Source organism: Xenopus laevis, chromosome 2S, assembly GCF_017654675.1.
Source record: "Xenopus laevis strain J_2021 chromosome 2S, Xenopus_laevis_v10.1, whole genome shotgun sequence".
In the NCBI taxonomy this organism is placed as follows: Eukaryota; Metazoa; Chordata; class Amphibia; order Anura; family Pipidae; genus Xenopus; species Xenopus laevis.
In genome coordinates, this window is record NC_054374.1 from 143,181,437 (window position 1) to 143,209,021 (window position 27,585).

Here is a 27,585-nt window from a genome sequence, read left to right on the forward strand (position 1 = left end):
TATATTACAAATTGCATGTGTAAAAGGGTACAGGATTTATTGGTGCAATTATGCATTTAGTTACAAAAGTCATATAATTGGAAGGTGCTCTGCATGCTAATGTGCTTTATATATGGAGAGTTCTATAAAGCATATTATTTTAATTATAAACAAGTTATTTGGGAATAAGAGATAAAATGAATTAAAACATAAAAGGTTAAACACTGAGACTTTTTAATGGATATTTATTGCAAGAGCCTCTGACCTTTGAAACCATAAAGAATATTCCCATGTGTATAGTTCTTAACAGATATACAGTTAGGCCCATAAATCTTTGGACAACTTTTTTCTAGTTTTTGATCTGTAGATTACCACAATGAATTTTAAATGAAAAAACTCAGGTGCAGTTGAACTGCGGACTTTCAGCTTTAATTCAGTGGGTTGAACAAAAAAATTGCATAAAAATGTGAGGAACTAAAGCCTTTTTTAACACTATCACTTCATTTCAGGGGCTCAAAAGTAATTGGACAATTGACTCAAAGGCTATTTCATGGGCAGGTGTGGGCAATTCCTTCATTATGTCATTATCAATGAAGCAGTTAAAAGCCCTGGAGTTGATTTGAGGGGGGGGGGGGTTGTATGAGGAAGATTTTGCTGTGAACAGACAACCTGAGGTCAAAGGAGCTCTCCATGCAGGTGAAACAAGCCATCCTAAAGCTGCAAAAACAGAAAAAAAAATCAGAGAAATTGCTACAATATTAGATCTTCAGTTTGGTACATCCTGAGAAAGAAAGAAAGCACTGGTAAACTCAGCAACGCAAAAAGACCTGGATGTCCACAGAAGTGGTGGATGATCGCAAAATCATTTCCATGGTGAAGAGAAACCCCTTTACAACAGCCAAACAAGTGAACAACACTCTACAGGAGGTAGGTGTATCCATATCCAGAGAAGACTGCATGAAAGTAGATACAGAGGGTGCACTGCAAGGTGCAAGCCACTCATAAGCATCAAGAATAGAAAGGCTAGATTGGACTTTGCTAAAAAAAAAAAATCTAAAAAAGCCAGCACAGTTATGGAAAAAACATTCTTTGAACAGATGAAACCAAGATCAACCTCTACCAGATATACGGCAAGAAAAAAGTATGGAGAATGCGTGGAACAGCTCATGATCCAAAGCATACCACATCTCTATAAAACATGGCAGTGTGATGGCTTGGGTGTGCATGGCTGCCAGTGGAACTGGGATACTAGTGTTTATCCATGATGTGACACAGGACAGAAGCAACCAAATGAATTCTGAGGTGTTCAGAGACACTGTCTGTTCAAATCCAGCTAAATGCAGTCAAATTGATTGGTGGTGTTTCATAATGACCCAAAACATACAACCAAAGCAACCCAGGAGTTTACTAAAACAAAGAAGTGGAATATTTTTGAATGGCCAAGTCAGTCATCTGATCTGAACCCAATTGAGCATGCATTTTCAGTTTTTTAATTAGTCTAATTACTTTTTAGCCCCTGAAGTGCTTGTGTTAAAAAAGGCTTTAGTTCCTCACATTGTTATGCAATCTTTTTGTTAAACCCACTGAATAAAAGCTGAAAGTCCGCAGTTCAACTGCATCTGAGTTGTTTCATTTAAAATTCATTATGGTAATGTACAGAACCAAAATTAGAAAAAAGTTATCGCTGTCCAAAGATTTATGGGCCTAACTGTAGCTACTGCTTTATTAACCTGTTCTACTGACATTGTCTTTTTTTATTCCTTATATTTTGTATGTAATATATATTCTGTTGGATTTATACAATGAAATGAAATATGTGACATGGGAAAAGATACATTTATTTTGCTTATGCTGCAAAGTATACCACAAACTGAAATAGAGCTAACAGCAATTTATTGTCCCATAGAGCTATGGTACATGAAAATCTGAGTGGCCATAGTAATCATTCAGGCCCCACCAATCCACACACAGCTCAGATTATTACTTCTTGGAAACGCTCATGGGTCAGACAATTACCATAATAGTCTATGTGCTATGACAAATGGAAAAAATGTCTTGCTACCGGTACAATTTCCAGCTCAGCAGGCAGTCGGCCTCAAATTTGCCTCTTCATAGACCTTCTTCATAAGTGTTCTACACCCTCAGGGCTGGAGCAATTACCATAAGAATTGCTAGAAATCACAAGAGGCAAAATGCTTAAATTCATCTCATGTGCCATAGCTCTTAAAGGACCCACTTTCTAAACCATCATCAACTTTGAAAACAAAAACATTGTGTATGAACCTCCATAATGCAAAACAAGGATTCTTCCATTACCGATCAATCATGATGTTCCACTGTTGATAGTGGTAATACTCTAGTACTTTCACTCAGCCCAGGCTCAGCTCACAAAGGGAACATGAATTATATTTATGACACCTAAATTCTGACAAGGGCCTTTATCAGCTTAATTTATACTTCAAGATAATTTTATTTCTCAAAACCATTCACAAACAAGTCTGGAAAATTCTCTGGCACTGGGCTCAGCTACACAACACAATCTGTCTCGTCCCATTGTAGCATGTGTTATGTGCATTATCCCTACAGTAGCCCTAACTAATGCATTTACCCTACCCTGACTCATGGTCCTACTAACCCAAGTTCTGCCTTTTGCTTTTTATAAATCACAAATATTCCTCAATTCTGAGGACATGATTTTTCCAGCTCCTGCTAGATGGGGCAAGGTATCAGGGAAGGGAATTCCGGGCCCTGTCACTTATCGAGATGCATCTTAATAAGGGGGCTGAGAGACTAATAATCTGTAGACAGGTCCATTAGAAATATTATTATTTGCTTATAGAAGTAATATTCTAAATAATAGTGGTAGACTGGTTAACAATACCTTACATGGGTCTGCATATCCAGAATGCTTTAAAGGAGAAGGAAAGCAGTTTATTGCCAATAGATTAGCCACAACAGTGCAAGCAGGAAGACTATATTTATTCTGTAGAATGTTTTACCATACCTCAGTAAACAGCTCTAGAGGCTCTCACTGTTTGTATAGGATAGCAGCTGCCATATTAGCTTGGTGTGATATCACTTCCTGCCTGAGTCTCTCCCTTCTCACATATAGCTCTGGGCTCAGATTACAGCAGAGAAGGAAGGGAAGAGGAGCAAATTTAGCATGCTCAAGCCCTAGCCCTGGAGGTTTAAGCTGAAAACCGGAAGTCTGATACAGAAGTCCATGTGTACACAATAGAAGGAAAGAAATGCTGATCTTTTGACAGAGGACTCAGAGCAGCATTACTTTGAGGGTTTACTGGTATATTTAGATGGACCTTTTGAAAAGGCTTACTTAATATTAACCTTTCCTGTTCCTTTAAACTCAGGTTCATTTAAAATCCACATGCTGTATGGCTAATTATTTTACATGTATGCTGCAGACAGCATCGGTTTCTGTGCAGCTATGCAGTACAGTTATGAGATCCGTTATCCGGAAACCCTGTTTTCCAGAAAACTCTGAATTACGGAAAGGCTGTCTCCCATAGACTTCATTTTATCTAAATAATCCACATTTTTGAAACGGATTTCCTTTTTTATCTCTGTGATAACATAACAGTATTTTGCACTTGATTCCAACTAATAATGAATGAATCAATATAATGAATTGTTATTGGAAGAAAAAGCAGCATATTGGGTTTGTTTAATGTGTACATGATTTCCTAGCAGACTTAAGTTATTAAGATCCAAATCACAGTGGCATAACACTGTATTTACATCACACCAGTATACATTCAGGTACTTAATTCGAGCATCATTCAGTTAATAATGCTTGCAAGTAAAACATATCTAATACAGGGCTAAACGTAATTATCCTGTGATAATCCATAATAATGTTATGTTATAAATAGGGTTTAACCCTTTACTTAGTAAGTAAAACTTGTAAGTGTTAAATCTGCATTAAAATGGTAGTGCTTTCATATCAGCGCCATAGATATGCATAAAGGGTTAAATAATAGTGACCAATGGATTACCTAAACTTCATCAGTGGTAAAGGAACAGTAACACCATATAATGTAAATGTTTTAAAGTAATAAAAATATAATGCAGTGTTGCCCTGCACTGGTAAAACTTGTGTGTTTGCTTCAGAAACACTACTATTGTTTTTATAAATAAGCTGCTGAGTAGCAATGGGGGCAGCCATTCAAAGGAGAAAAGGCTCAGGTTACACAGCAGATAAGCTCTGTAGAACATAATGGTGTTATCTGTTATCCACTATTTAACCTGTGCCATATAGTCTTTTTTCAATTTCTGCCATTGCTACACAGCAGCTTCTTTATATGAACTATAGTAGTGTTTCTGAAGCAAATACATCAGTTTTACCAGTTCAGGACAACGCTACATGATATTTTCATTACTTTAAAACACTTACATTTTTTGATGTTACTGTTCCTGTTCCTGTAAGGTTGGTAAACCACTATCACTTATGCAAAAGTCCAAGGGGCAAATTCACTAACCTGCGGAGTTGCACTAGCACAGGATTCGCCACACTTCGCCGCACTTCGCCAGGGCGCCGCTAATTCACTAACATCCGAAGTTGTGCTCAGGGAGGCAAAAGGTAGCGAAGTTGTGCGTTAATTCGTCAAGTAAAGCGAAGTTACACTAGCGATGCCTAATTTGCATACGGTGCCAAGTTAAAGTACAATGGACGTATATGTAGCAGCAAATACATTACACTACACAAGCCTGGGAAAGCTTCATAAGATAAAATAAAGTTGTTATTTTGCCCTATACATGTGCCCACTGTATAGTTTATGTGCCATATGTTAGGAAATGTAGGGGGAAAAGAGGGTACCCCCAAAAAAATTTACGATCTTTTTCAGCCTATCACCCTTAAAAAAGACGCCAGCGTTTTTTAGAACTTAGAAAAAATGTAAACTTTTTTTGAAGCAATCCCTATCTACTCTATTGCACTTCACCTGTTCTCAGGTGGTGAAGGCAAGTCTGACGCAAGAGGTAACGTTCAGTAAAATGCGCAAGTTAGTGAATTAGCGTAGTTATGTCCCATTCGACATAGCGCAACTTCGCCTGGCATAAGGGTGCGAAGTAGCGCTAGAGTAGGACCACTTCGCTAGCGAATTTACGCCAGCGTCCGTTAGTAAATCGGCGAAGTAATGAAATGACGTCATGCTGGTGAATTTACGCTAGCGTTAGCCACTTCGCGCTTTAGTGAATTTGCCCCCAAGACTCAGGGAAGTTGGCTTTTTTCATTTACCAGTGCAAGTAACTAGTAACTTCAAGTGAATTTCAGGCAGCTGCCTGTGAAAAGAATGCTCACCCTAGGAGCCCCATTAGAATGAAAATATTCTGTGTTCTATGATCGAAGATAAAGGGATACTTTGACATGAATATTTCAGGCTGCATTCATTGGTCATCATCCCTGCTGAATTTCATGGGAGTGGATAGTTTGGGGAACTGGTTCTCCTGGTTTCTTTGTAAAAGTACAGACTTGCGAGTACATCCCTGGTGTTGTTACTGACTGAAAGGGTGCATGGACCACTGTAATGGGAAGGCCTTTGAATTGCATTTACTTAAGGCATTTTTAAATAAACTATTGACATAAAATCATATATACATTTTAAAATACTAAAAGACTAAGAGGCACATTTATTAGAGGTCGAATTTCAAATTCATGTACGTTTTTTATAAACTCCTTAAAATTCGAATATACACAAAATTCGATTGAGGGGTTATTTAAGAAAAAAAAATATCTTAATCCAAAAACTCGAATCTAATTGGAATCTAACTTGATTAAACTCCATTCGAGTTTTTTTGTGGCAATGTCAGAAAGACTACTAACATTGATCTCTGGACCTCTCCCGTTGACTTATATATGAACTCAGCAGGTTTTAAGTGGCGAATACTTGAATTTGAATTCAAAGAGAGAGAGTTTTGGCCATAAAAAAATATAGTTTTGGCTGTTCCTTGTCTTTTAAGAATAGATTTCTGAACATTTTCTTTTGGTCTTCAAAATACTGAAGTTGGCTTTTTAAACTTTTTTATATATTGGTCAATTCTGATAACATTTCTTTATCTGTTTGCCTCCTACAGAGACAGAATAACATGGCATAAAACATGGCTCAATTTTACTATAAAAGAAGCTCCAACTCGCCCTACCAGGACCGGATTCCTCTTCGCATTGTGCGTTCAGAATCTGAGCTCTCCCCATCTGAGAAAGCATACCTGAGTGCTGTAGAGAAAGGGGACTATGCCAGTGTAAAACAAGCACTCGAAGAAGCAGAAATATATTTTAAGATCAATATTAACTGCATCGATCCTTTGGGAAGAACTGCTTTACTTATTGCCATTGAAAATGAAAACCTTGAACTCATTGAGCTACTTTTGTCTTACAACGTCTATGTTGGTGATGCGTTACTGCATGCTATAAGAAAGGAAGTTGTGGAAGCAGTAGAACTACTTTTAAATCATAAGAAGCCAAGTAGAGAAAAACAGGTAGGTTGATTAATTTTCTACAAAGTATATGCCATGTGGTTAGCAGGCAAACATATATGGAGCCTAATAAATAACAGAAGCTATTAAATGTAAATGTTACATTTCCATGATTAGACTTACCATTTCTGTCCACCTTTGTTTGTAACCAGCTGCAAGTTGGCTCTTTTCACTGTCAAAAAGAGCAATAAGCCCAAGCATAACCTTTACTTTTGAAGATATCTATTAATGTTAATGTTTCATAAGAATGTAACAAGTGTTTCTTGGACTCTCACTTGTCTACCTTTACATATGTAAAAATGATGAGTTGTGCTTAGCAACAATGTGCTAAAAGCAATGTACGTCACATACCTACTTCTTATTTCTTCAACATTTGCAAAAAACTATGGGTTTTCTCCCTATACCTTGTACTTCCAAGTAAATGGTTTACTGTAAATTCTATACTCTTGGGATGCACGACATCCATCATTTTTTGATTTAAAATTTACTGAACACTCCATAAGACTTGGTGCATACCACATTGATCTACCCTGATGTGTATAATCTGAGGAAAATCAAAAATAAATCTGTCCTGGACAAAACTTAGGTTCAGAGCACCCAGAAGCAAAGGAGAAATGTTGTGGTCCCTGCCCAGTTGAAAGCTGCTCCCGGCCCAGCTGGTATGAGGTCCCTACCCCGAAGATCTTCCTGCATTTTTACAACTGGACTACAATATATTTTTGTATCTTTCATTAGATTCTGCAGACCTTCACCCCAAGATGTAGGTGCAAAAAAATGTAATTTAAAGAAAGGCAAGGTGTGTCAAATTGAAGGCAATGTAAGGTGTAAATCATCAAGAAGTTTACAAGGTTTAGTTTTATATTTAAAAAAGGATGAATATATATGGATAGAAATGCTGCATTTTATATACTGGACTGTACCCTATAACAGTAATGATCCAGGCCTTCAAAGTTGTCCACAGGAGCTTGTCATCTTAGATCTTCTTGGGCCAATTCTTGGGTGTCAGAGGCTGACAAATTTACATGTGTATATTTTCCCCGTAAATAGGACTTTTTTGCACTAAAAATCATGCATTTTTATAATGGCTTTAAAAACACAATCATTTCCACATTTATTAAATGAAAAAAGCCTGAAAAAAATCTACCCCATAAGGGGGTTATTTATCAGAATTCATATTTGTGTCATTTTAAAGGTTTTGTCTACCACAAAGAAACTCAAAGTTTAACAAAGTGCCAATGTCTCCTCATTTATTAAATAATACAATTGTAAAAACCATAAATATGAATACAACAAAATCACAGATTTTTTTGTTCAATTAGAAGTGAAAAAAATTTTGAAGCACAATTTTGAGGCGCACCCTAATTTTTTTGATGAGGCAGATTTTTCACTGGTGAAACACAGAAATTCGCTGAGAATTCACGCATGCCGAATTTATTTACCCATCACTAGTTCTCATTTATGTTAATGTCAAGTTTTCCACCAAACATCTTCAAACATCATCTTATTTTCTATGTGTATCCATTCATTGATTATACACTCGAAGGATCAGTCTTTTATATCACTGACTGCTTAAATATGAGCTCAGAATGTCTTTTTGCAGACAGGAATCCTGTGACATTGTCATGTTAATTATCACCACGCAAAATGCAATTCAGGATTATTAATTGCTAACCAAGAATCAAGGTTTTAATTTTACGGAGTATTGCATCTATTGATTGACTTCTCACAGTATTTTCAAGTATTGAAAATATAATATACGGCTGTGCTGTACTGGTAAAACTGGTATTTACATCAGAAACTCAACAATAATTTATACAAACAAGCGGCTGTGTAACCATGGGGGCAGCCATTCAAAGCTGAAAAAGGAGAAGGATACACAGTAGATAACAGATATGCTCTGTAGTAACATAGTAAGCTAGGTTGAAAAAAGACACACATCCATCAAATTCCATCTTTTAGGTCTATATAAAACCTGCCTAAATGCTAGTTGATCAAGTAGAAGGCAAACTAAATCCTTCTGAAGCCTCTCCAATTTGCCTCAGAGGGGCAAAAAATACCTTCCTGACTCCAACAGGGCAATCAGACTAGTACTATGAGCTATCTTCCATAACTCTGTGTTCCCTCACTTGCTGAAAAGCCATCAAACCCCCTCTTAATGTATCAGCCTGTACAACTGATTCAGGGAGAGAATTCCACATCTTGACCGCTCTTGCTGTAAAAAAAGAATATTTAGACAGAACTGAATCTCCTTTCTTCTAATCTGAATGGGGGGCCCACATGTCAGCTGGAAGGACCTACTGGTAAATAAAGCATCAGAGAGATTATTATATGATCCCCTTATATATTTATACATACTATCATATCACCCCTCAAGCGTCTCTTCTCCGGAGTGAACATCCCCAATTTGGCCAGTCTTTCATAGTTACATAGTTACATAGTTAAATTGGGTTGAAAAAAGACAAAGTCCATCAAGTTCACCCCCTGCAAATGAAAACCCAGCATCCATACACACACCCCTCCATACTTTCACATAAATTCTATATACCCATATCTATACTAACTATAGAGTTTAGTATCACAATAGCCTTTGATATTATGTCCTCATTGCTGAGATTTTCTATACCTTTTACCAGCTTAGTTGCCCTTCTCTAGACCCTCTCTAATTCAATAATGTCCTGTTTGAGTGATGGAGACCAAAACTGTATGGCGTATTCTAGATTGAGTATTACAAGGTTTCTTTACAGTGGAAGAATGAGCTAAAAATTGGCTTTCTCAAATTTAGGGGTTTTGCTGCCCCGATGTACTGTATATTATGTTTTTTTTGCACCATACACTAAATTAGATCACATTATTGTCACTTTTACCCAGGGGATCAATTACTTGCACATTTGCTATATGTTCTGGGTCATTAGAGATAACTCGAACTGGTATAGCTATCTGCTTTAAAATGAGATGTACTTTAGCCTTGTCATCTTTTATTTTGTGAATATGTGAGATAGTGTGTTTCTGTTTCAAAGCCTGGGCTAACATTTTCCCTACTTTGTTTCCGTATTCAAAGTATTTCTGTCTTGTTTTGGCCAAAGTAGTTAAACAACAGATCACGTCTCTGGGTAGGTAATCCTGTAGGCCTCAGTGCCCTGTGAACCCGCTCCAAGTCAATCTGATGTGTGTCCGGTTGTTCCAGTATTTGGTTGAAAATTTTCACTACTGTGTTTTGGAGTTTTTCTCCGTCTACTTGTTTTGGAAGGCCTCTAATGCACAGATTTCAGCGTCTCCCTCGATTGTCCAAATCCTCCATCCGCGTTTGTATAGAATAAAGCATCTTATTCTGAGCAGTGTGTGAGTGTATTAAAGAATTTGTAGTCGTCTTGACTGTGTCTTGGCGTGTTTCCGTGTCCGCCACACGGGAATGTAGACTAGCCATTTCAATCTTAAGATCTACGACTTCTTCACGAACAGTCTTTTTAATTTGTGCCACTAAATTCTCAAAGTCAAGTTTAGTCGGCAGCGAACTTTAGATATGAGAGGGTAGTGGTATCATTACTCACAGATTCAAATCATCGACTGGGCTGTGTGGTCGTCTTAGCGCCATTTTCGATTTTTGCGACGCAGCTTCCAAGTCCGTAGAAGTAAAAAACTGCTTAAATGAGCGCTGTACCTCGCTCACTTTTGGAGTCTTGGAGTCCTCCGAGGTAGATTCTTTAAGTTTGCTGTGTTTGCCCATATTCACTAAGAGGGATTACCACTGATCTGGATCAAGTTGGTCCGGAGACGTTAGATTACACGTCCACCATACTCGGCTGCAAACCACACCCCCCAGCCTCTCATTTTCTATTATCACCATCTCCTTTATATTATCTTTTAAATTCTGCCTCACAAACAGACATACCCCTCCTCATTTTCAATTGCCTCTGACCCTCAGAAACAAAGTATATATTTAGCCATGTTTCAGCAACACCAATCACATCATATTTTCCCTCCAGCACTTCCAGCTCTCCCATTTTACCAGTCAGACTCCTTTTATTTGAAAACATACATTTTATACTGGTACCTGCATGAGAATTTTGTAAGTACAACATGTGGTCCTCTCTGTCCTTAACAGTACCCCCAACCAAATTTCCTCCCCACTTTTTCCCTTACCATGCAGCAGCAGAGCTACAATAAGGTTGAGGGGCATATTTAATGCACCTCACATTTTTCTGGTTGATTTTTTAAGGGTAAAAACTTTATTATGATCTGAAGCTGTTAAAAAATTGAATCCAACAATATTCCAGCTAAAGCCTGTCAAAGTTATGTAAAGGTCAATAGCAGATGATCCCTTTAACAATTGGAACATGTTTTTTTTTTTTGCCTTCATGGTTGTCAAAAGTCTCAGGTTTTTAACTATAGTTTTTGTTCGATAATCCAAATAATTCACATTTTTAGGCTACCAACTCGGAAAAGGTGTATGATACGAGTGTCAAATTGAAAAAGTTGCATGATTTTTATTGATGCACAGTTTTTTTGCAACTTTTTTAGCACCGACTTTTTCAATCAGATTGTTTGATAAATTAGGTAAATTCCTGGATGGGTGTTAAGTCAACTTTGTTTTAATCAAAGAAAATGGGAGAAATATCGAGTCATGGGGGCACATTTACTAAACTCGAGTGAAGGATTAGAATAAAAAATACTTCGAATTTCGAAGTATTTTTTTGGCTACTTCGACCATTGAATTGGCTACTTTGACCTTCGACTACGACTTTGAATCGAATGATTCAAACTAAAAAAACACTCGACTATTCGACCATTCGACAGTCGAAGTACAGTCTCTTCGAAAAAAACTTCGACCACCTATTTCGCCCCCTAAAACCTACCGAGCACCAATGTTAGCCTATGGGGAAGGTACCCATAAGCTTTCCTAGCAATTTCCGATCGAAAGAAAATCTTTCGATCGATGGATTATAAAAATGGATTTAATCGTTGAAACGAATTGCGGTAAATCCTTCGACTTCGATATTCGATGGTCGAATATCAAGGGTTAATAAACCCTCGATATTCGGCCCATAGTAAATGTGCTCCCTAGTATATACAGACAAACATTAAATTTTTCTTCGTTTTTATGGCTGATTTACAGGTGCTAAATTGCACAGGTACTGTTGTAAATTCCAACAAGTCAACAATTAGCTTTGATCAGTCTACTACAAGCTAGAAAATATAAGCATCACATTTGGTATGAAAGTTATTTTTGAGTTTCTCAGTCTAACTAGTTTTCCTGCTGCATTCTCTCCTATGTATTGAGTCCCAGACTGATAGTAGGAAAATGTATTTGAAAATTCTTAGAGAAAATCGTTTATGAAGTTCTCTGGGCTAAAAAAGTTTATTGCAGTAAGAGTCACTGATCTGAAATGCTCAACTGCTTGACAGCAAGAGCACAGCAATAAAACATACACATTACAGTTTGTGTGTCTGTGTATAGCCATGGAAGTTCCCCTTGAAGTAATAATAATAATAATAATAATAATAACATGACTAATATCTTAATAGTCACTTTTTCTCAGACACCAGTATTATTTTTTACATTTGTAGCAAACTATAAATGAATAATATATAAATGTACGATTCATTCTAAACAGTGTGATTGTTTTTTATTCCTATACATAAACCCTGTAAACTTAAAAAAACTTAAGAACCACTTAAAACACAGGGGTTTGTAATTAGAAGAAAAATATGATAGCATATTTGGTGCTCAACAGGAGAGGGCTTGCAATAAAAATAATTCCTAAAGCTTTTAATTTGTTATAAGCCTCGTAAGATGAGGACGTAAGATGGTATTTTTTTTCTAATGATTGAGAAATAATAATAAAAAAAATAATAAAGTAGGTGTAGTTTGAATAAAACATGTTTTTGCAGGATTCTGCATAACTCAGCCCCCTGTCTTTCATGTCTCCATGTTTGATGTGATTCCTCCTGGCACATTTCTCATCTGCACAGCACAGGCATGTGCACTTGTTTTCTCCGTAGGCATAAAGTGACACTCGTAAGGAATGACAGAAGGTCGCAAAAATTAGAATGTAAAACAAGGTTATTTTTCCTATATAAAAATATAAAAAATGTATGAATACAAGCTTCAAGATATAGGCCACACCACAGAAACTGTGAATGAATCTGCCTAGCAAGACAGCGAACTACAGCAGGAGGCCTCAAATAGTAAATATAGTTACTAATGACCAAGGAGACATTAAAGGCTATGAGAATGCAACTCCATTTTTTCATCTCAATCAGCAATAAATGGATCATTATAATATACATATCAGATTATGTATCATTATGGATAACATTTTTAAACATTATTCTACAGACAGTAGAAGTCATAAAAAATATGGAAACTGGAGGTACCATCCAGTAAGCAGTAGGATTATGTACAGTATATTTAAAGAGATCTAAAGTTACAAGATAAACAAAAAAGCATACATTTACAATAACTGTTGGGTACCCAAGGTGTTAAGTCTCATACTGGCTCAGAATTGGAGTCCTGTTACCTATGCAGTGTGGGAGAGAGTTTTCCCCATTTGGCCTAGGAATCTTCTGATTGTAGACATTGTCCATAGGTTATATAATAGGTGGGCAACATGGTACTTCCTCTTTGGACTCAACCTGTTACCAGGGGTGGATGTGCTATGGAGCAGAAAGTCCCAGTATCAAGGCGGTGTTCTTAGGGAACCAATGTAATGACAAGGAATAGGGACACCATGAATAAGTTAAAGATAGTGGATAACAGTTTGTGTCTTAGGGCACTTATAGGAGGTCAGCTGAGAAAGAGCCTTGTGCTCCACCAAGGGGAGTAGTGTGGAACTAGTTTTCCAAGGCAACACTCACGGAAGAGTATGAGTCAAAATTTGACAGGGTCTGAGTCTAGTTTAACTCCATGAGAGGCTTCAACTGGAGCAGATTCCTTACATGGAGGTGTATCTGAGTGGTGAAACTAACACTTCGCCTAGTCCAGCTCCTAACCCAGAGTTACTGTGTACTGTGCAGACTTTGCTATAGCAACCATTCCAACTGTCATTGTACTCATGGAAGTACCACTGCACTGTTCAATAAATCTTCTATTTGGTTAAGAATACAAGAGCCCATTTAAATTATACAGTACCAGAGTACTGTCTAGTAAAGTCCAGTTTCCTAAAACCCTGGTTCCACTAATTCTGGAAGGGTTAGTTGAGAGAATGGGTTGACTGAGAGCAGTTAGAAAAAAGTAAAAGGGCCATAAAAGGGTTTAATATACCTTGTCCCCAGTGGATACATTTTACAGATACTAGGCCCATAGTAAACACTCCAGTGTTGCTTCAAAGCTCCATTCCAAAAGGCTATGTCTAATTGATTCCATAGATCTGACCCAGTTCACATTTGCTATTAGGATTAAGGGGGTCATTTATTTAAGACCATTTTTGTTCTGGTTGGACTTTTAAAGGGGAAAAGCAAAATTTTTTGTACAAAAAGAAAAACTTTTTCGTAGATTTATAAACCCCAATAGTGTTGATGGGATTTAGGGGGTTATTAATTGAGGACCCTTTTTTTTTCTGGTTGGACTTTTACAGGGGAAAAGCGCCATTTTTTCGCAGAAAAGGAAAAAAAAAATTTCCCCGTAGATTTATTAAACTCCAATGGTGTTGAAGTCTGAATAAAAAAGAGCTGTAACTCCTTCAGTGTTAATGTGGAAGTCAATGGCAGATGTCCCGTTGACATTTTGAAAATATCTTGATCTGCTCTGGGTTTCATTTAATAATCCGAGGATTTCATGGTTTTGGGTGTCAAATCCGAAAAAGCCGCTGTTTTTTTACGACAATTCCTATTTTTTCACAATTTTATGAAGTCATAAAGTCAGATAAACAGGGAGGAAAACTCTGTGTGGGTTTGGTCAGAGTGGTTTTCAGAAAATAGTGAGAAAATTTCAGATTTTGGTAAATAACACAGAATGTTTACCTTTCACTAGTAAAGGCCTAGCGACTATGAGACTGGGGCTCATTTATCATGGCTTAAAATTAAATTTTTATCGAGATTAGAGGATTATTTTACTTTTTTAAGTTTTCAATAACTGCTTGTTATTTATTAAGCACTAGTGATGGGTGAATAAATTCATGAGACACAAATTTGTGGCAAATTTCCACATTTCGCCACCAGTGAATAAATTCGCGAACTGCTGCGAAAGTCATTAGGATGGCCTTTGGCTTTAATGCATTTGGACAAAATACGTTGCGCGAATAAAAATTGTCGATCGTGTCAAAATTGTCGTGCGTCAAAATAATTTTGACGCCCATTGACTTTAATGTGTTTCGCGAAGCTTAGAACGTTTGGTGAATGTTTCGGTAAATTCCCCGAATTTTTGGCAACATGAAATGCCACAGATTCGCCAATTACCATTGAGCACAAAAAAGCACAAAAAACTGAAATATAAAAATTCAGTGTCTAAAAACATGGTAGCTGTCCAAGGTAACAGTTATTTTACTATTACTATTATTACTACTATTACTATTATTTCAATTTCTGAGGTTTCTGTATCTCATAAATTTACTAAAAATAGCGAGTAAACCACAATTTCAGTGTAATAGAGTTTTCCACAATTGTATTCATCCATGTTTTTTAAATATTTTTTTAATAAATAAGCAAACATCTGCTGATTAAATTGTGATTTTTTTCAAAGTAGAAAGAAACCTCTCAAATTATACAAATTTGAATTATGATAAATAGTCCTCTTTATGTATATTTAAGCTCTCATTAGCAGGACCTTCTCCTAACTATATCCAATTGTAACTATGAACCAATTTTGGTAAAATGCTTTGTCAGTATATGTAACCATATTGTCTAGTATTTGTATCCCTTTACTCCCTACGTTGTAGGGAAAATATATGCAACTTAATAATAATTTATGTGGTTTCTGTGTAGAATTTATAACCATCTTACAAACATTTTCCACTACTTAACAGGTTGACTACAAATGTACAAAAAGTTAGCGTTTCACTAGATCGATGGAAACAATTTACCTTGTTTCCGCTTATCTTTGAAACGTGTGATGAAATTATGACTCTGTGGTGGTTTAAATAATTGCCATTTTCACAACTATAGATCAAAGTTCTTGGAATTCAGTTTGTTAAACAATATTTGACAGACCATCCTGTCAGCTAACAATATGTCAAAACATATAATGTACTGCAATTATCTCAATAAAGAAGCTCAAATGGATTTGTAATGGATTAATACAAGAGAAGAAATATTTCTTTACCTCTTTGTACAGACAGTTAAATGTAGCACTTATCGCCATTTTCCTAAGAAATATGACATTCCTGGCATAAAGAGATTACATTGTAAAAGCAGGGGCAGAATGAGAGTGAACAATGTATAAAATCATTTACTTCCATTGCTGCAACTGGTGCTTTGCTCCACAATTTTGTTCTTAAAGGTTACCTATTTGATTTATGATCTGTGTATAATAGACACACACGTAATGATGAACTGGCTGCCTGACATTTATTACTTATTCATTAGGTGCACTAGAAATAGAAAATGTAATTTCTAGTAAACTAACAAAAAATGTAATCAACGGGGCAAATTTACTAAGTTCGAGTGAAGGATTAGAATAAAAAAAACTTCGAATTTCAAAGTTTTTTTTTGGCTACTTCGACCATCGAATTGGCTACTTCGACCTTCGACTACGACTTCGAATTGAAAGATTCGAACTAAAAATCCTTCGACTATTCAACCATTCGATAGTCGAAGTACTGTCTCTTTAAAAAAACTTCGACCACCTAAGGTCCCCATAGGCTTTCCAAGCTTTTTTTGATCGAAGGAAAATTGTTTGATCGATGGATTAAAACTTCGATATTCGAAGTCGAAGGATTTTACTTAGACGGTTGAATATTGAGGGTTAATTAACCATCGATATTCAACCAATAGTAAATGTGCCCCTACATCCGTTAACTAAAGTTTGGGACTATATTATTAAATGGTACATGAAGGGGGAGAATTTATCAAGGGTCGAATTTCGAAGTGGAAAATACCTTGAAATTCGACCATCGAATTGAATACTACGAAATTCAAAGTCAAATTCATTGGATTTTTTGCATCGTACGATTGTAGTCCGATCGTAGTACGATCGTACGATCGTACTTCGAAACGTACGATTCGAACGATTTTATTGTATGATCGTATGATTTTCCTTTGAATACAAAACTTAGAAATATGCTCTGGAAGATCCCCATAGGCTAACATAGCACTTCGCCAGGTTTTAGTTGGCGAAGTATTGAAGTCGAAGTTTTTTTAAAGAGACAGTACTTCGATTATCGAATGGTGGAACAGTTGAACGATTTTACTTTGAATCGAAGGTCGAAGTCGAAGTCGTAGTAGCCTATTCGATGGTTGAAGTATCCAAAAATTACTTTGAATTTCGAATTTTTTAACTTCGAAAATTCCCTCGATTTCACTTCTACCCTTGATAAATCTGCCCCTAACAGTAACACGGCCTTTGTAGTTTACCTGTTGGATTGTAGTACTTGTCACATTCAATACGTGGGCCAAGCCTCCTGTCAACTTAAAAACGGTATTAGAGAGCCCATTTTAGACATAAAAAAGGAACTCTGATTCCAATATAGCTAAACATTTTAGCGATTGTAATGGTGGAGATACCACCAAATTGGTGGTTACAGGCATAGATAGAGCACTAGGTAATAAAACGTGGTCGAGACATTATTCCAAAACTACTCCGCTTAGAGACCAAGTGGATTTTCTATTTACAAACTAGAAAGCCACTTGTCTCAATAGTGACTTTGATGTCACGTGTTTCTTCGAATAATTAGTTATATGAGATACTGTATGTACCTGTACTAGTGTCTGTTTGTAGTGATGGGCGAACTTATTTGACAGGTGCGAATTTGTGGTGAAAATTCACTGATTAACGGACGATCGTTGACTTAATTGTGGGTGCCGGCATCAACTTTGACGCTGGCGTCAAAATCGGCATTTCGCAAATTTTTTGCCCGTTTTGCGAATTTTTCGAAGTTTGTGGCGAAACAGAATGGTGCAAATTTGCCCATCACTAGCCGTTCCCTCTCATGTTTATATTACGTACCTAACACATTACTATATGTATGAATATGGCATAAATCAGAAATTGTTAATGTTGACCTAGTTCTTTGGGTAATTTCCCTTTGTAATATTATTGACTGTAATTCATTTATTATTTCATATTTCATGTATAATTTTTGTACTATTATTTTTTTTTTAACCCATTGATTGCAGTACAAAATATTGTTTTTTGTAATTATTTGGAATGTTTTTAGTATCTTTTTAGTATTTTCTTATTTTTTTCATGTTTTTTCTCTTTCATGTTTTCACATATATACTGTACATATTTTTTTCAGCAGTTAATGAATTATTATTTTTCAGCAGTTATTTTTCAGCAGTTATTTTCGTATATTACTATTTTTGTATAAATTCATACGTATTCTTTTTAGTTGCTAACTTGTTTATACATTTATAACTTTTCAGTTTGCTCTGTGTGGATTTATATCACCATTCAACATGGACAATTTTGCATGTAAATTTTTAATTGGCAATTTTTCTTCAGAACTATGATTGGTTAAGGTGCACATGTGTCTGGTCACAGCCCCTATATAGAATGTGTACATAGGGGTGTCCAGTAGCCTATGAGTAAGTGCCTCAATAGGAACGAAACACGTTAGGCCTTTAACTGTACTGTCCTAATAAATGGATTTGAACTTTTAACCTTTTTTGATTTATTGTTTTTGAAAAAATCTCATATTTTTCGTTTTGGTAATGTATACATTCACCCATAGACTGGGGTGAACTGTGAGCATTTTTTACATTTTTACTACATCCATTTACTATTTTTCATTACTTGGTAGTGCCACTAATTGGCTTTCTGCACCCTCTTTTCCATTTATACCGTAAATATTTAAAATCAGGCTGTTTGATAACTTAAGTTAACTTAAAGGAGAACTAAAATGAATTAAGCCCTTTTCTGCTACTGCAAGAAATCTAGCACTGATTTCCTTCCTTGTGGCGGTACAGGAGTGCTGTGTCTCTGTTACAAGACTTCAGGACAGACTGGGCTGTAATAACCCTCCCTGGGAACTTCTCTGATCCACAATTACACACAGGGATATGGTTGAAAGGTTTATTTGTAGAACACTGTAACTTTTAACAACACGCAGACACAATCTCTCTTAAAGGAGAAGGAAAGCTACGGAGGCATTTTATTGTCAATAGATTAGCTGCAATAGTGCAAGCTAGAATGCTATATTTATTCTGTAGAATGTTTTACCATACCTGAGTAAAAAGCTCTAGAAACTCTGTTTGTTTAGGATAGGAGCTGCAGTATTAATGTAGTGTGACATCACTTCCTGCCTGAGTCTCTCCCTGCTCTGGGCTCAGATTACAGTAGAGAAGGGAGGGGGAGGGGGAAGAGGAGCAAACTGAGCATGCTCTTGCCCAGGGCAATGAGGTTTAAGCTGAAGGCAGGAAGTCTGATACAGAAGCCCATGTGTACACAATAGAAGGAAAGAAATGCAGTGTTTCTTTTGACAGGGGACTCAGAGCAGCACTACTTTTGGGGTTTACTGGTATATTTTGATGGACCTTTCTGATAAGGCTTACTTAGTTTTAACCTTTCCTTCTCCTTTAAGTGGGTGCAGTTTATAATCACACAAATGATCAGTAAGTGCTTTCAACAAATAATCTTCCAGTGTATACCCACAAGCTTCAGGGTGAGTATTCCCAACACCCCAGAGTGCAGAGAGAGGTGTATCTCACAGGGGTCCCACACTTCAAGGATCACTCTATCCCTAAGCCTAACCACTTGAATCCCTAAGCTGGTGGCCTTGTTACCGCAGGGTACTAGAGTGACTATAACAGAACTGACTTGCACTTACTTCACCTATTTTGGAACATTCCTTTGCTCCAGGCCCTATGGAGCACCATCAACAAGTATGCCGCTCAAAGAGACTGAGCATATGGGGCAGCAGCACAAATCATGTGCAGTGAATCAACAGAAAAGAAGATGGGGAGCTACTGGGGCATCTTTGGAGACACAGATCTTCCTTGTTAAAGGGCTGTGGTTGCCTTGGGCTGGTACAGAAGCCCAAAACATAATGTACAACATTTCTAGCCAACTTCTTTATGCAAATGGTGTTCATGCATGGATGCTCCTATTCTAGCCTCAGAATGTTACTACAATCAAATGGAGTACAATGGATTTGGGGGATTATCGGCATGTATTCAGAATGATGAGAAAAAAAGTTTTTACAATAGACAGCAATTTTTATTAGAAAACACTATAGTGATACTATAATCCAAATGTAATTTTTTTGTACAGGTATGGGACCAATTAACCGGAAACCCGTTACCCAGAAAGCTCAGAATTACGGAAAGGTCCTCTCCCGTAGACTCCATAAGTAGTTATTTGATTTAAACTTAAAAATGTAGAGGTATGGGGGGTGTTTTTGTGGGTCCTTTTGGCCATGGCTATCCAACCATTAAGTTTAAAAGATTATTTTTTAAATAAACCACATGTCATTAAGTTAAGACGTTTCTTTTTTTTAAAGGCATTCATGTTTTTTTGTTTTTTTTACAGGTCCCTCCAATCCTCCTCGATAAACAGTTCTCAGAATTTACACCAGATATCACTCCAATAATATTGGCTGCTCATACAAACAATTATGAAATCATAAAGTATTTGGTACAAAAGGGTGTTTCCGTGCCTAGGCCTCATGAGGTTCGGTGCAATTGTGTTGAATGTGTCTCAGGCTCTGATGTGGATAGCCTCCGACATTCCCGATCAAGGCTAAATATCTATAGAGCTCTATCAAGTCCCTCTCTTATTGCATTATCCAGTGAAGATCCATTTTTGACAGCATTTCAGCTGAGCTGGGAGCTGCAAGAGTTGAGCAAAGTGGAAAATGAATTTAAATCAGAGTATGAGGAACTGTCAAGCCAATGTAAGCAGTTTGCCAAAGATCTCCTAGTTCAGACAAGGAGTTCCAGAGAATTGGAAATTATTCTTAACTACAGAGATGATGGTGGATTGTTGGATGAATCGATTGGCAATGACCTTGCTCGATTAAAACTAGCAATTAAATACCGCCAGAAAGAGGTAAATGTTGCAATATTTATAATCCTTTATATACGCTCAATAATGTCTACAAAGAAGGTTTCAATATATCGCTTGAATGGGTTTGAAATGTTTTCTTTCTTAACATTGTAATGAGTACTGTCACACTTTGAAAAATCAGTTGTATACTCAGCTCCAATTGGGAATTACACATTTACCCCTCACCCCCAAAAAAAGTGGACAATTTCAGAGGTACAGCCATCTGAACTTCTAGGCCTCATTTATTCAGGATACTTGTGTAAAAGAATGCAAGATGGCACCTGATTTCCTAAGTATACTCAATGTATTAGGCCTGGGTGTCTGTGCTGCCTGATGTTTAGAAAAAAAATGTCAACCCCAGGTTGAGGGTTTGATGTACAAATGATAAAATAGTATACGTGTCACGATCGGCACCCTAAATCCAGAACAAGTGCTAGGCTCCCTGGTCATGGTTTTGCTTTTGCCTGTAGCAGCCGCCTTTGGCCTTGGGAAGAGCCAGATGCCGGCAGGCATTTTCTTTGTATTTTACAGCTTGCCCCTTGTGTTTTAAATGGGGCTTTAATGATTTATATGCATAGCTGATTTAGAAATATATCAGCAGGTAGTATTTACTGGTCACGTATTTGAAAGAAACATATTAGTTGTTTTGGACTACTAGAACTGTAACCATTGTACCTTATAAATTGCTGTAATATAGACTATGGGAGTGCAGTTTTCATGGAGGTTTATTTGTTTACTTAGGGAATTAGTGAACCCAAATATACATATATGGGATGTTATCCCAAATCCCATAAGGTTTGTAGTTCCAAACTATGGAAAGATCCATTATCTAGAAAATCCCAGGTCCCAAGCATTCTGGATAACAGGTCCCATTGCACATAAATGCTAAAAAGCTTGAGCAATCATAAATAGCCCTATCTGTATTTTGTATTGCTCCATAGAACTGAAAGTAAGAGAGACTGATTGGTTGAACTTGACAGACGCATTTCTTGATTCAACCTAATGACTATATAACTGTTTGTTAATACTCTGTTGGTGATGATTCCTGTATAACATCATATTAACTATGCCAGGCATAGATTTGCTTAATAATAAATCACTGGCTGTGCCCTGGGGTATTACGTTTTGGCTGAGCTCCATACGATTCTGTTGTGCTGCATTCATTCACTACATTGAACACATTTGTAATTCTAGTACAATATATATTCATACACATATCAGACACAAGCACTAAGTGAGTGCAGCACATTTACTGCTATAGTGTAGTTTCTTAGTAATATGTAACATATTTTTAAATTTTTTCTACACCAACACTGAAGGTGCCAGGCCAGCTGTGTCACAGTATTATACACTAGCAAGTTCAGCAGCTGAACCTTTTACCCAAAGCCTTCTGTAATCTAGACATCTTCATTTTACAGTTTGCATGAAAATATATATTTGCTTGATTTTTCCAAAAAATCTCATAACAGGGGTTTATGCTCCCAGGTCACATAGTGGTCATGGGTGAAAGGGATTTTGTACCCTGCCCAGTTAATATCGCAAAAGACCCAACAGACAATAAAGGAGGAAATTAAAAGTAAAATATTACCTGTGTAGAATGTATGTATAATGTGTAGATTACATTTACATGTATAAGATGGAAATCTTGGCTGAGGTATTTTCCATAGGCATCAGTGGAACCGAGAAATATAAATATTCTTAAGCGATCCACACTGTGGGTAAGGCAAACCAGCCATTCTACTCACACTGTGGAGACCTGCCTCCAGCTGCACCTGCCCTGGCTCAGAGAGTAAGGTCCCCCAACCACTCTAATATGCTGTTTCTATAGCAGCCCACCCTCTGTGTAGAGACCTTATCCAGCCGCACAAGCCTAGCTCATAATGGCCCAGCTCAGAGTGTTACCACTTTTGCTTAAACTATATATTATGGTCACTGTAGTGACAAATAGCCACAGAAAGAAATAACTAATAAACTTGACTGGGATGGGGGCTATAAGGTTTCTCGCTTGTTGTACACTTACTCAAACCTCTCCCAGGTGATGTCACAATGACAATAGGGAACAGCTTTCCCCATTTCTGCACATTGCACAGCTGTGTAATGTGCAGACTGATGAAAGCTAAGCCTTGAAAAGTTACTATATTCAGGCTTTGCCCTGTTCCCACTGCCCTCTCTGTATACTCCAACTACAGCTCTCTAATGAGTTTCAGTAGCAGCGGCTCAGTGTCACAGCCTTGATTTCTATATAATACAGAGGATGCCTTTCAGGCCCAGGCTGACTTCCATGCTGCTGGAGTCACTACAGTAAGATTTAATGCTGCAAGGAAACAGCATGCGACTATGAAACAGCTGCCCAAATAGTTCTACCCCCAAAGCCAGCAGTATAGTAAGGAGTTAATGTGTATATACTGCAGCTAATAACGTTATATAAAAGAGAGATCGTCGCCTCATGTTCCATGATAACCGCACAGGGGGAACTGTACTGTAATCTCTCTCTCTCTCTCTCTCTCTCTCTCTCTCTCTCTCTCTCTCTCTCTCTCTCTCTCTCTCTCTCTCTCTCTCTCTCTCTCTCTCTCTCTCTCTCTCTCTCTCTATATATATATATATAAATACAGTAGAACTACTCCTGCCCTATGCCTACAGCCTGAATTACAGTGTTCAGACTCTATAGGGTATGAAGACAGGGCAGCTGGAATGTTGCCCAAATAAATATATGGCTAGCCTGTGGGCTCTGCATGGGTTAATCATGTATATATAGATGACATCTGTGACTCAATAAAGCCCAGTCACAGGTCAGACTCTGAAGACAGGCTGCTAAATCAAGTAACTATATCTATAGAATTACAGCTCTCTTAAAGTATATTCTAATGAGTTGCAGAAGCAGCATCTTAGTGTCACAGGCTGGATTTCTATATAATACAGAGGAAGCCCATTTGCACTGTAATCCAGCAAACAACTAGCAAGAGACTAACAAGCAGCTGCCCAAATAGTTCGATCCTCAAAGCCAGAAGTATAGTGAGGAGTTAGTGTGTATATACTGCAGCTAATAACATTATACAAAAGAGACAGCTCTACCTCATGTTTCTACCTGCTCAGAAGATAAGGAAGTGAACCAGGCTTGCCAGTAGGGATGAGCATCGCGTCTCACATCAAAAAAAAATCAATGCGGCTCAAACGTTTTTTGACGCCCATGGACTTTAATGGGTGTTGGCGACATTTCCCCAGCAGCAAATTTTTGAAGAAACGGGTCAAATTTGCCCATCCCTACTTGCCAGGTCTAATTTTCAAAACTAATTCAAAACTAGCTAAGAGAAACTTCAACAGTAGCCCAAAAATAGCACAATATGTGCAGTGAAAAAAATCTAAAAAATAAATAAATGTATGTGAAAATACACCTTTTTAAAATTTTCACTGTTTCACAAATTTTCCCACGAAGCAAAATGTGACAGATTTGCCTGTCATCAGGGGCATAACTACACAGGGGGACCCAGGAGGTATAGGAGCCCCATAAGGCCCTAATATACATACACAATTTCAATAAATATTGGTAAAAACAAGTCAACCTCTAGACAAATTGGTGGCCAGCAGATTTTTACCCCAAAATTGTCTGAAATTGAGGAAAGTCACAGAAAACGAAAGTATGTTTAAGAGTGATGAGAGACAGGTCACAGAGCCCAAAATCTGGTAACTTCCGACTTCTACACAAGTCAGTCCCATTGCATGCTGGGTATTGTAGTCTTACTTTAAACTTGGCAGTTGGCAAATTGTTAAACAAAAACTACATTACCCAACATGCATCGGGAGACGCAGGCTTGGCACATTAGGTTTCCAAATTACAAACCAGCCAAAGGCCCAAAAATTAGCCCAAATCCGTACCTTGGCTAGTTTGTCCTTTTTTAAAACCCACCTGGTCTTTAAATTAGTAGCCCGATTTGGCTGGAAACCTTCCAACCTGGCAACCCTGTTTCTTCCCCTAACATCACATCCCTCTATTTCTCTGCCCCCAGCCTGGCTTTTCCCTGAATTAACTCATTCCTTCTCACTACATCTGATTCTGCCAATCTTTAAATATACTGTAAACCAGTGTAATCTGGCTGCTGGTCATTCGGATCCCTTGTTATGCAGCCCCTGCGCTTATAGCTCCAAGACTTTCCTATATTCAATACACACTGCCAGTAATAGACAATAATAAAGGTTTCTATTTACTCTTCTTTCATTTAATCAGTCTGGATATTTATTTAAAGTGCAAAGCCATTAGCAGAATGATCCTCAAGCTGAATACATTATTAGTTTTATATATCAAAATCTGAAAAGTTTGCTGAAAACTACTTCGACCAAATTCGCAAAGACTTTTCCCTCCCATTTATCAATACATTTTCCAAAAATTTCTTGTGCTGGACTTTTTCTGATTTGACGCTGAAAACTGCATCTTTTTCCACGAAAAGGATTATTGAGCAAAACCCAGCACAGATCAGGATATCAATGGGACATCTGCCATTGACATTCTACATGAACTCGGCAGGAGTTGGAGTACTTTTTTATTCAGACTTTTAACACCGTCGGAGTTTCATAATTAACGAAAAATTCAAGGCTTTTTTCTATGAAATAATAGTGGTTTTCCCCTTTAAAAGTTTGACCAGAAAAAAATCAGGCTTTGATAAATAGCCCCCTATATGTTTTATAGAAGAATATCACATAATTGTGGGAGTGTTCAACTTTCTCTGTACTAGATTTCATTTAAATAACGGTCATAATTAAGATATGATTCCTATTACAATAATTCATCAAATTAATTGTGTCTTGCTAAGAAATATAACATTAATAAACTAAAACCACTTGTCTAAGGTAGTCGTCTTAAATTTTTATTGTTTTATTTAACCCTTTTACTGGCACACTCTTACTGGCACACACCTGTGGCAATCTGGCAGTCCCGACCTCTTTACTTATGAAAAATACTGGGAAACTGGGATTTCAGAGCTCAGTGCCTCCGCCTAGTGGGCACTAAGGGATACTCCCCAGTGGGGGCAAAAAAAACACCAAGCTTTCAGCAAACAAATACAATTTTTATATAGCAATAAAACAATGCAACAGCATCACATACAAATATCAATCAGGGACTGGGGACAAGTCCTTTAAATGTCACACTTTACTCACAACATCACATCTATTGAAAAAAATAAACAAATATGAATAAATTACCAAATTGTTTATTGGGAAGGTTAGCAGACATAAGGGGCAGATTTATCAAAGGTCAAGGTGAATTTTTGAATGAAAAAAATCTGAATTTCGAGCTATTTTTTGTGTACTAGGGAATAGTCCAAATTCCTGCTGTTTTAGCCTATGAGGGACCTCCTAGAACCTATTTGGAGTCAATTGGTGGACTTTGAAAAAGTTTTGGGAAAAACTTTGAATATGCCCCTAATTATGCTTAGACTTTACGATGGCAAATATGAGTTTATGTCCTTGTTATTATTTGTCTTAGGTCAAATACAGAAATCGTGGATCAGCACATACTAATTATTAGGTGTAATTGACAGGATTAGGAACATTTTTTCACCTTTGTTTGTTGAAAACCACATTTTAATATGTGGCAAAAAATTTTACCATGCATTTTGTTTCATCAAAAAAAATTGTGTTTTTTTTTTGTATACAAAAAAAAGCAGGGGAAAAAGCCAATTGACTCCTGTACATTTGGCACAAGAAAAATTGCCAATTGATGCCAATGCCTATGGCAATATTTTGCCATTTTCCTAATTTTTCATTGAAGCAAAACAAAGCAGTTTCACTCATCACTGGTCATTCATATTTCCAGCATTACATTTCTATCAATTTCATCTAAAGCCAACAAAAAAATATATTTAATGAGAACCCTGAAAATCTTGCAACCCCTCAATAAATACCATAAATATTTTACAACTTAACTTGATTCCATTGGCTTCTGTATGATACAATACTTTATATTTATAAATATGATAATATTAGGACAACTAGGATTTCTAAGTTTAATTTCTTGTGTTTTTGAGCATCGCATTATTGCAGTTCAAGTGATTGCATACTTTCGATTTAATGTGATTTAATATAGAGTTCTTAACTTCCTTTATGTTAAAAGCCAAATCTTCTGTAGCAATAGAAAATAGAAGACCCCTGTCTTATGCAGAATGAGCTATAAAACAATTTTCAGCTAAATCCAAAGTGGCAGTTTTAAAGAGGATTTGCAAAACTATTTGTCCTGCATTGCTTAATCTATCACAGAGTTATATACAGCCAATTGGTTTCTAGATAAAATAAATAATACTTTACCTTTTATTTTTTAAACTGATTTATGAAACATTTATCAAGAATATTTAGCTGTTAAAGGATTAGCATTGTGTCCAAACTAAATAATTACATGACATTTATCCTTTTAAATTACCTGTTGTCATTTTTTATTATTAGTTATTATTATTTTTTATTATTAGTTTAAAAAATCAATTTTATTTAAAACGGCATTTGCTGTCTGTGGGAGATGCTTTGTTCTAAAGCTATTCAGTTTCAATCATCCATATCCCCGTTGAAAACAGAACTGATGATGCTGTTCGGAAACAATTGCCCATTGGCCTTTTCAATTATTGTGGAATCAAATGGCACATAATTCAATAGGGGCGTGTGATAGAAGATGAAAACTAAATAAATATTTCACACCTCCAAACATTTTAGTTTTATAAAGTTAGATCACACTCAATCCACCCAACAATACTCTGGTGAGTATTCTGGTTTTTAGTCAATAAGCAAAAAGTCAACCTTTTTTAAATTTTGAATTTATTTGAAGTAAAAAAAAGCCTCTAAAATTGTATAAACTACTTGAATTTTGATAGTGTCTCTAAGGTTACAGGACGGACTAATAAAAAGATTATCCCTCATATAAAATAAACGGTACTAAGTTTGCTCAGAAGTAGTGATGGGCAGATTTGTCCCGTTTCGCTTTGCCATGTATTTTGCCAAAT

The 27,585-nt window shown here is 36.8% G+C and overlaps 1 protein-coding gene across 1 annotated transcript in view; it reads left to right on the forward strand.

The window, feature by feature from the left end:
- Positions 1-27,585, forward strand: part of LOC108709012 (short transient receptor potential channel 4) — a 111,287-nt gene that overhangs the window by 46,425 nt on the left and 37,277 nt on the right. Inside the window, exons 2-3 of the mRNA XM_041584490.1 lie at positions 6,070-6,471; positions 20,090-20,608. Coding sequence (XP_041440424.1) covers positions 6,094-6,471; positions 20,090-20,608 — 897 coding nt within the window. The 5' untranslated portion in view covers positions 6,070-6,093. The remainder of the gene's footprint in view (positions 1-6,069; positions 6,472-20,089; positions 20,609-27,585) is intronic.